Source organism: Ovis aries, chromosome 15, assembly GCF_016772045.2.
Source record: "Ovis aries strain OAR_USU_Benz2616 breed Rambouillet chromosome 15, ARS-UI_Ramb_v3.0, whole genome shotgun sequence".
Classification (NCBI taxonomy): domain Eukaryota; kingdom Metazoa; phylum Chordata; class Mammalia; order Artiodactyla; family Bovidae; genus Ovis; species Ovis aries.
Genome location: NC_056068.1, coordinates 965,406 through 976,459, shown reverse-complemented (window position 1 = coordinate 976,459; position 11,054 = coordinate 965,406). Strand labels below are relative to the sequence as shown.

The 11,054-nt window shown below is 43.3% G+C and overlaps 1 protein-coding gene across 1 annotated transcript; it reads left to right on the top strand.

Annotated features, from left to right (window-relative positions):
- The first annotated feature begins 2,006 nt into the window (after window positions 1-2,006).
- LOC101114552 (leucine-rich repeat-containing protein 28-like) lies at window positions 2,007-3,445 on the top strand. Its single transcript, XM_042232822.2, has one exon. It carries the CDS (start codon window positions 2,089-2,091, stop codon window positions 3,214-3,216), a length of 1,128 nt encoding a protein of 375 aa, XP_042088756.1. The 5' UTR covers window positions 2,007-2,088; the 3' UTR covers window positions 3,217-3,445.
- Window positions 3,446-11,054: the final 7,609 nt, after the last annotated feature.

Sequence of the window (11,054 nt, the reverse complement as noted above, 5' to 3'; positions counted from 1 at the left end):
TGGGTGCACTCCAGGAGTTGGTAATTAACAAGGAGGCCTGACGTGCTGTGGTCAAGGGGTTGCAAAGAGTTGGAAACAACTGAGTGACTGAACTGAACTGAACTGAACGTGTCTAATTTCTATATACTTTTTGTCACTTTCCAATGCTTTCTTACAGATGTTTTAAAACATTTTCCCAGATTTTTATTTGTTACTAAGAAAGATGAATCTAACTGATATATAATGCTACTATGATATTTAATGAGTTTTTAATGTTGTTTCTCAGCCTGGGCTTTCCATACCCCAAAAGCAGTATGAATTTGGCCCCACATCCAAGTGTAGAGCTGGCTTGGATCTCTGATTTCTTGTGAGTAACTCTATTTCCCACCAATGGTCCAGGGTAAGTGGAAAGCTTCTATACCACTTTCCCTGCCCAATCAATATTCTCGTTCCATTTCTGCCATTCAACCTGATAACAGCCACTTTTAGGCTTGCAACTTTAGGTAGAAAGTTCCAACCCTGACCCACCCTCTCCCCCTGCTCTATGAATGTGGCCTTCATATTCACAAAGGCAATACAACGGTAGCATCTAAAACGTATATTCAATCTTGAATTCTTCATGAGCAGTTCTAATATCAAGACTTGATATTAGAAGTTTTGCTTCTTCTTTTCCAATTTGGATTCCTTTTATTTCTTTTTCTGTTCTGATTGCTGTGGCCAAAACTTCCAGAACTATGTTGAATAGTAGCGGTGAAAGTGGACACCCTTGTCTTGTTCCTGACTTTAGGGGAAATGCTTTCAATTTTTCACCATTGAGGATAATGTTTGCTGTGGGTTTGTCATAGATAGCTTTTATTATGTTGAGGTATGTTCCTTCTATTCCTGCTTTCTGGAGAGTTTTTATCATAAATGGATGTTGAATTTTGTCAAAGGCCTTCTCTGCATCTATTGAGATAATCATATGGTTTTTATTTTTCAATTTGTTAATGTGGTGAATTACATTGATTGATTTGTGGATATTGAAGAATCCTTGCATCCCTGGGATAAAGCCCACTTGGTCATGGTGTATGATCTTTTTAATGTGTTGTTGGATTCTGATTGCTAGAATTTTGTTGAGGATTTTTGCATCTATGTTCATCAGAGATATGTTCATCGCAATGACGACCCTGTATGCAAGACAGGGAAAGAGACACAGATGTGTATAACGGACTTTTGGACTCAGAGGGAGAGGGAGAGGGTGGGATGATTTGGGAGAATGACATTCTAACATGTATACTATCATGTGAATTAAATCTCCAGTCTATGTCTGACGCAGGATGCAGCATGCTTGGGGCTGGTGCATGGGGATGACCCAGAAAGTTGTTATGGGGAGGGAGGTGGGAGGGGGGTTCATGTTTGGGAATGCATGTAAGAATTAAAGATTTTAAAATTTAAAAAATAAAAAACTAAAATAAAAAAAAAAGAAGTTTTGCTTTTCATTTACTCCTTGTTTGTGGAATTTTTTTCATTCCTTAGTTTTAAACAGCATTACTTTGTGCTTGTAAAAGACATGAAGCATCCTGCATCTGCTTGGTCACACATTTTCAACAAAAGCCCAATAATTCATTTTGCATAAGGATTTCTTAAAGCATTTTTTTAAAAAATTCAGCTTCTATTACGTGTTAACTACTTGAGAGATGGTGTGCAACTTCAAGTTAAAAGCCTACATAAGAGTCACCAAAAATGACTCTTGATGTGAAAATGATGTGCACATTGCAAATGAGAATTCTGAGGGAAATTGAAACTTTATAGACAAATAAAATCATTTGGAAATTATTCAACAAGTATTGATCTAGGCATTTTAAGTGCATATCAAGTAGATTCTTGGCAGTCAATGACTTATATTTGTGGCTTCAACAGTTCACTAAGGACACTGGAAGTCCATGATATATAGTAACCTACAAATATGAGGCATGAATTTTTTCATCTTTAAAGGTTTTCAATATTATGTTTACAGTTTTCAAAATTATATAAAAATAAAAACAATAGAGTCCGGCGCCCCTCAGCTCGGGAGCGCTGGCTCCGCCGGCAGAGAAATGGACCAGTTTTGACAAGATGTAGTACTGCAGCATGCCTGATGGATTATGTTCAGCCATGGCATCCGAACTTTGTAAGACGATCTCTGTGGCAAGGCTGGAAAAGCACAAGAATTTGTTCTTAAATTACAGGAATCTGCAGCATTTCCCATTGGAGTTACTGAAAGATGAGGGACTACAGTACTTGGAGAGACTCTACATGAAAAGGAACTCCCTTACAACCTTGCCAGAAAACCTTGCTCAGAAGCTTCCAAACCTTGTGGAACTGTATCTTCACTCAAATAACATAGTTGTGGTTCCGGAAGCCATTGGGTCCCTTGTAAAACTACAATGTTTGGATCTTAGTGACAATGCCTTAGAAATCGTTTGCCCAGAAATTGGTCGTCTGAGAGCTTTACGTCATCTTCGATTAGCTAATAACCAGCTGCAATTCCTACCTCCAGAGGTTGGCGATTTGAAGGAGCTGCAGACACTAGACATTTCTACCAATCGTTTGCTAACTTTACCCGAGAGGCTTCACCTGTGCCTTTCTCTGCAGTACCTCACTGTGGACCGAAATCGTCTATGGTGTGTGCCGCGCCACCTCTGCCAGCTGCCCAGCCTCAATGAGCTCTCCATGGCTGGAAACCGTCTTGCATTTTTGCCACTTGATTTAGGTCGATCTCGAGAACTTCAATATGTGTACGTGGATAACAACATTCATCTGAAAGGCTTGCCATCCTTTCTGTACAACAAAGTCATCGGGCGCAGTGGCTGTGGTGCTCCCATTCAAGTTTCTGAGGTGAAGTTGCTTTCCTTTTCATCGGGGCAGCTAACCGTTTTCCTCCCTGCTGAGGTGAAGGCCATAGGGACAGAGAAGGATCATGTCCTGCCTCTGCAGGAGCTGGCCATGAGGACTCTGCATCACACATACCACGCTTCTCTAAAAGATCTGGGCTTTCTGTCTCCAGTCTCGTTACCCAGAAGTCTCCTGGAGCTGCTGCACTACCCCCTGGGGTACTGTCACCGGTGCAGCGAGCCCATGTTTACGATTGTCTACCCCAAGCTCTTTCCCTTGAGAGAGACGCCAATGGCAGGGCTGCACCAGGGGAGGACAACTGTGAGTTTTGTGGCTTACTGTTGCTCCACCCAGTGTCTGCAGACTTTTGACCTACTGAGTTGATAAACACTCAAGAGCCTCAGGAGTGGTGCCAGCTTGACGCTGCAGTTGCCTGCATATCGCACACTGTGCCGCAAAGGGGTGGAGAGTCCAGCCAGCCCAGCAGCCCTTGCGCCCTGCCACACTCGGAGACTACAGGACTCTGGAAACGTCACAATCGAGCTTCAGAACTGAAATGCCTTCCCCCAAGTTGGAATATATCCTCCCCCAAATTAAGAACCAAAAAAAAAATAAATAAATAAAAATAATAAAAACAATAGTCTCTGGACCAACTACCTTTATCCATTGCCTCACACCTTAGAAGTAGGTATGTGTAACCATTTTAGTAAGAGGAATGTCTTGGTTTAAGTACATGCTCAGTCATGTCCAACTCTTCGCGACCCTATGGACTGTAGCCGTCCAGCATTCTCCGTCCATGGGATTATTCTGGCAAGAACACTGGAGTGGGGTTGCCATTTCCTTCTCCAGGGGATCTTCCTGACCCAGGGATTGAACCCAGGTCTCCTGAGTTGCAGGAGGATTCTTTACCACTGAGCCACCTGGGAAGCCCAACAAACAGGTAGGTAGGTTGAAACAGAATATATATTCTAATCCCCTTCTTCCTTGTTCCTGAGAATGACCATGTTAAAACAGTTATGGCTAAAAATAAAAGCTAGTCTGCTGGTGCTATCCATCTCCCCCACTTTATAATCTTGCCTAGACTGAGGACTTAATGGCTGGAACTACAGCATCCAGGTTGTGACCATGAAGAGAAGGCTGAGAGATTTGCAGTGATGTCTCTGACAGTGGGTACTTCTGAGCTAATGCCAGTAGATGTTCACCCCTGCACTTCTTTTTATGGGTGATGAGTCAGAAGAGGGAAATAACTCTGTTTCTTATAACTACAACAGTCAGATTGTCTATTAACTGAACCTAAAGCATTCCTAAATGGTGCACAATTTTAACTTTGAATAAGGTATTTTAATTTTCACTTTCTTAAATTAGCAATTCTCTCCAATATCTGTGATTCCCTGATATAAAACATGAGTAATTAGGTCATGGGCAATCTACTACTTCTTCATTTACTTGGGCTCTTTCACAGTTCAGTTCAGTTCAGCTCACTCAGTCGTGTCCGACTCTTTGCGACCCCATGAATCGCAGCCTGTCCATCACCAACTCCCGGAGTTCACCCAGACTCACGTCCATAGAGTCAGTGATGCCATCCAGCCATCTCATCCTCTGTCGTCCCCTTCTCCTCCTGCCGCCAATCCCTCCCAGCATCAGAGTCTTTTCCAATGAGCCAACTCTTCGGATGAGGTGGCCAAAGTACTGGAGTTTCAGCTTTAGCATCATTCCTTCCAAAGAAATCCCAGGGTTGATCTCCTTCAGAATGGACTGGTTGGATCTCCTTGCAGTCCAAGGGACTCTCAAGAGTCTTCTCCAACACCACAGTTCAAAAGCATCAATTCTTCGGCGCTCAGCCTTCTTCAAGTGCTGCATATTGAGTGCAGCACTTTCACAGCATCATCTTTCAGGATTTGAAATAGCTCCACTGGAATTCCATCACCTCCACTAGCTTTGTTCGTAGTGATGCTTCCTAAGGCCCACTTGACTTCACATTCCAGGATGTCTGGCTCTAGATTAGTGATCACATCATCATGATTATCTGGGTCATGAAGACCTTTTTTGTGCAGTTCTTCTGTGTATTCTTGCCACCTCTTCTGAATATCTTCTGCTGTTAGGTCCATACCATTTCTGTCGTTTATCGAGCCCATGAAATGTTCTCTTGATATCTCTAATTTTCTTGAAGAGATCTCTAGTTTTTCCCATTCTGTCGTTTTCCTCTATTTCTTTGCATTGATTGCTGAAGAAGGCTTTCTTATCTCTCCTTGCTATTCTTTGAAACTCTGCATTCAGATGCTTATATCTTTTCTTGTCAGGGGTGGCAGCCGGGAGGAGACACCCCTTGTGCGAGGTCAGGGTGGCGGCAGGGAGGAGCTACCCTGCGTCCGAGGTCAGGGGCGGCCGAGAGGAGACACCCTGTGGCAGAGGTCAGGGGCCTCTGGGAGAAGCCACCTCGCACCCGAGGCCAGGGGCGGTGACCCTGAAGAGCCACCCCGAGCCCGAGGCCAAGGGCGGCAGCTGGGAGGAGCCACCCACGCCCAAGGCCAGGACTGGCGGCTGGGAGGAGCAACCAGAGGAGCGGTGGCTGTGAAGGCATAGGAGGGCCTAGAGGAGCTATCCCACATTGAAGGTCAGGAACGGCGGCGGTAAGGAGATACCCCTAGTCCAAGGTAAGGAGCAGAGGCTGTGCTTTGCTGGAGCAGCCGTGAAGAGATACCCTATGCCCAAGGTAAGAGAAACCCAAGTAAGATGGTAGGTGTTGCAAGAGGGCATCAGAGGGCAGACACATTGAAACCATACTCACAGAAAACTAGTCAATCTAATCACACTAGGACAACAGCCTTGTCTAACTCAATGAAACCAAGCCATGCCCGCGGGGCAACCCAAGACGGGCGGGTCATGGTGGAGAGATCTGACAGAACAATGTCCACTGGAGAAGGGAATGGCAAGCCACTTCAGTATTCTTGCCTTGAGAACCTCATGAACAGTATGAAAAGGCAAAATGATAGGATACCAAAAGAGTAACTCCCCAGTTCATTAGGTGCCCAATATGCTACTGGAGATCAGTGGAGAAATAACTCCAGAAAGAATGAAGGGATGGAGCCAAAGCAAAAACAATACCCAGTTGTGGATGTGACTGGTGATAAAAGCAAGATCCAATGCTGTAAAGAGCAATATTGCATAGGAACGTGGAATGTCAGGTCCATGAATCAAGGCAAATTGGAAGTGGTCAAACAAGAGATGGCAAGAGTGAATGTCAACATTCTAGGAATCAGTGAACTAAAATGGACTGGAATGGGTGAATTTAACTCAGATGACCATTATATCTACTACTGCAGGCAGGAATCCCTCAGAAGAAATGGAGTAGCCATCATGGTCAACAAAAGAGTCTGAAATACAGTACTTGGATGCAATCTCAAAAATGACAGAATGATCTCTGTTCATCTCCAAGGTAAACCATTCAATATCACAATTATCCAAGTCTATGTCCCAACCAGTAATGCTGAAGAAGTTGAAGTTGAACGGTTTTATGAAGACCTATAAGACCTTTTAGAACTAACACCCAAAAAAGATGGTCTTTTCATTATTGGGGACTGGAATGCAAAAGTAGGAAGTCAAGAAACACCTGGAGTAACAGGCAAATTTGGCCTTGGAATGCAGAATGAAGCAGGGCAAAGACTAATAGAGTTTTGCCAAGAAAATGCACTGGTCATAGCAAACACCCTCTTCCAACAACACAAGAGAAGACTCTACATGTGGACATCACCAGATAGTCAACACCAAAATCAGATTGATTATATTCTTTGCAGCCAAAGATGGAGAAGCTCTATACAGTCAACAAAAACAAGACCAGGAGCTGACTGTGGCTCAGATCATGAACTCCTTATTACCAAATTCAGATTCAAATTGAAGAAAGTAGGGAAAACCACTAGACCATTCAGGTATGACCTAAATCAAATCCCTTATGATTATACAGTGGAAGTGAGAAATAGATTTAAGGGCCAAGATCTGATAGATAGAGGGCCTGATGAACTATGGAATGAGGTTCATGACATTGTACAGGAGACAGGGATCAAGACCATCCCCATGGAAAAGAAATGCAAAAAAGCAAAATGGCTGTCTGGGGAGGCCTTACAAATAGCTGTGAAAGGAAGAGAAGTGAAAAGCAAAGGAGAAAAGGAAAGGCTGTCTGTGTCAATCCTAAATTCCTAATTTATCAGTCCCCCTTTAGGACTTAAGTCTTTTTTTTTTTTTTTTGGCTGCATGGGCAGCTTGTGGGATTTTAGTTCCCCAACCAGAGATCGAACTCAGGCCCCTGCACTGGAAGAGTGGACCACTGGACGGCCAGGGATTCCCAGGACTCACATCTTTAATGTGAATAAGACAGATCTATCCAGGTAAAAAAGAGAAAAGGAGACTTTATGGCACTTTCAGTGAGTATCTGATGAATCCTAATTTGTTTAAGTAGAAGTTAAAACTTGAGTGCAAAATGAAAGCTTAATTAACTTAGACTGTGAGATTGTATCTAGGAAAAAAATGACTTTTGACTAAACTGTAATTTGGAGAGCAGTTAGGTGCCCATATATCATTTTCACAAATGTCATTCTGAGGCTTTTGTCAATGTTTTGGGAATAACCCTTGAATCCATCAAGGATCTACTGTTTTATGTCAGTGAGACCTAAAGACCTTGTTTTTTCTTATCTTGAAGGAAAATGATCAAATTTCAGTATATGTTGTCTTGTCATTGGAACCATATATTGCTAGAAATAGACATATCTGTGGATGTGTAAGACGCGCATCAAACTTGCCCTCAAGCTTCAGTATGAGAAAAAGGTACAACAGTTAGAAAAAATAAAATATACAAAGAGAGGAAACCAATAGCTTGGAGAGCACGATGGATTTTTCTCTCCTGCCCGCCACCACCATCCATGAATTCTATTCAAGGAAAGATAGTTTTTAGCCTCAGTCTCTTAGCAATGAATAATTATTTTGCTACCCTCTCCCTAGTTTTATCTGTATGAGCTGGAGCATGATCTTGAAGATAACTAATGCATCATTTCTGCTAAGGAGTCCAAAGAAAGGCAAAGATGTTTTTGGTGGAATATGGCAATGATCAGGCAGATCCCCTGGTGTAGGAAATGGCAACCTGCTCCAGTCTTCTTGCCTGGGAAGCCCCAGGGACAGAGGAGCCTGGTGGGCTGCAGTCCATGGGGCCACACCATGTCGGACACAACTGAGAGACTGAGCACGCATGCATCCACAATGACGTATTTTGAAATAGCACTTTAATTTCATTTTTTTCTAAATCTTTCTGAAGAAATTAAATAAGAAGACATGAGTTGAAATTACAGCAAGAAGCAATTAGGTTTTGCTGGAAGGAAGTTCTTGGGGGCAGTCCCAGTATGAGGCTTTAAGACATGGAATTGTTTTCTGAAGAAGGCTGAGACAGCTCTCTCCTCAGAGGTATTTGTCTGGGAAGTAGGGCTCAGTGAAGAGTTTTCTGCTGGGGGTTTGTCTCACCCTGTGGCTCTGAAGCCAGGAAGGGCATGAGGGTGTGCTTGTTAATGTCATGGCTCTGCTGGGATTTGACAAACTGGGTCTTGAATTCATCTTGGCTGTGTGTGGGATTTGACAAACTGGGTCTTGAATCCATCTTGGCTGTGTGTGCTCTTGGGCAACTAAATTTACTTCTCTGAGCCTCAATTGTATGATCTACAAAATGGGCCAGATGAAATCACGAAATAATGCAGGTAAAGTGCTTGCCATGTTTTAATAATTTAATAAATGGCAGCTCTTATTAGTATCTGTAAGATACAGAGTTCGGGAAGGAAAAAAAGTGTTAGTCACTCAGTCATGTCTGACACTTTGTGACTCCATGGACTGTAGCCCACCAGGCTCTTCTGTCCATGGAATTTCCAGGCAAGAACATGGGAGTGGGTACTTCTCCAGGGGATCTTCCCTGACCCAGGCAGGTATGGAACCTGGGTCTCCTTGCATTGCAGACAGATTCTTTACTATCTGAGCCAGCAAGGAAGAGTGGAATAAGTTGACATTGACAGAGCAAAGACGGTGACTGGTACCATATACTACCAGGACCTCCTACTCATTCTTTCACTTAATTTTCAACTGCCTTGTGAGGCTTTATTCTTCTATTCCTCATCCCAGTGTGTTTCCAGCCTTGAAGCTTTGGTTTTGGCTTGTGGTTGATTTGTTTAGGGGACATCAGACTAAAAGAATGTGAAGGCCATAGCCCTGGATCACCCCGTGGGCACCAAAGGGCTTAGACTGTTTTGAGGCTGCCTTGGGCATGGATGGACGCCACACTCCTCAGCATGACTTTGGCTCTCAAAAGTAAGCTACTCTCAGACTAAGGAGCCACCGTTTCTTTTCTCCCACATTAGAAGAAAGATTTTATGATCTTCTCCCGAGAGCCTCCACCTGAGCAGTCAAACTCCGACTTGGTAGACTCAGGAGAAAGGACTCAGCTCTTTTTATCACTGTCATGGGCATGCTTATATGAGCTGTTGTGAATGGGGTCTCCTTTTTAGTAAATACTCCTCTAGCTCTAGGGTTCCTTTTATAAAAACAAATAACTCAGTGACTACCTAAATGATCAGTTATCAATGCATCAGCTCCTATTCACAGTCAGAGCTTGGACTAGGGTGAGGGGAGTGAGGTGTCAAGGTCACCGGGTTTAAGGAGGCCCTTGCACAGCCCTGAGAGTGAGTGTTTTCTTAAGCTTTGCACCCTTGGCATCTTGTTTGCCTCACCCTGAGTAACCAGGTGGTCCCTAACTGATTTGCATATGCTGGTCTTGACCAATATATGGGTTAAAATGACTCAGCTGAGCCTGACATCTCCTGATTGAAACTCTTTAAACTCCCCAGTTCAGTTCAGTTCAGTTGCTCAGTTGTGTCTGACTCTTTGCAACCCCATTGACTGCAGCATGTCAGGCCTCCCTGTCCATCACCAACTCCCGGAGCTTGTTCAAACTCATGTCCATTGAGTCAGTGATGCCATTCAACCATCTCATCCTCTGTCATCCCCTTTTCCTTCTGCCTTAATCTTTCCCAGCAATTGGGTCTTTTCTAGTGAGTCAGCTCTTTGCATTAGATGATCAAAATATTGGAGTTTCAGCTTCATCAACAGTCGTTCCAATGAATATTCAGTACTGATTTCCTCTATGACTGACATGTTTAAAGGCCCCTATTGCCTGTACATGGTATGGACCTAACAGAAGCAGAAGATATGAAGAAGAGGTGGCAAGAATACACAGAAGAACTGTACAGAAAAGATCTTCACAACCCAGATAATCACGATGGTGTGATCACTACCTAGAGCCAGACATCCTGGAATGTGAAGTCAAGTGGGCCTTAGAAAGCATCACTATGAACAAAGCTAGTGGAGGTGATGGAATTCCAGTTGAGCTATTTCAAATGTGAAAGATGATGCTGTGAAAGTGCTGCACTCAATATGGCACAAACTTGGAAAACTCAGCAGTGGCCACAAGACTGGAAAAGGTAAATTTTCATTCCAATCCCAAAGAAAGGCAGTGTCAAAGAATGCTGAAACTACTGCACAATTGCTCTCATCTCACATGCTAGTAATGCTTAAAATGATCCAAGCCAGGCTTCAGCAATACATGAACCATGAACTCCCTGATGTTCAAGCTGGTTTTAGAAAAGGCAGACGAACAAGAGATCAAATTGCCAACATCTACTGGATCATCAAAAGAGCAAGAGTTCCAGAAAAACATGTATTTCTGTTTTGTTGACTATGACAAAGCCTTTGACTGTGTGGATCACAATAAACTGTAGAAAATTCTGAAAGAGATGGGCATACCAGAGCACCTGACCTGCCTCTTGAGAAACCTGTATGAAGGTCAGGAAGCAACAGTTAGAACTGGCAATGACGACCCTGTATGCAAGACAGGGAAAGAGACACAGATGTGTATAACGGACTTTTGGACTCAGAGGGAGAGGGAGAGGGTGGGATGATTTGGGAGAATGCCATTCTAACATGTATACTATCATGTGAATTGAATCGCCAGTCTATGTCTGACGCAGGATGCAGCATGCTTGGGGCTGGTGCATGGGGATGACCCAGAAAGATGTTATGGGGAGGGAGGTGGGAGGGGGGTTCATGTTTGGGAATGCATGTAAGAATTAAAGATTTTAAAATTTAAAAAATAAAAAACCAAATCCTAAAAAAAAAAAAAAAAAAATAAAATAAAATAA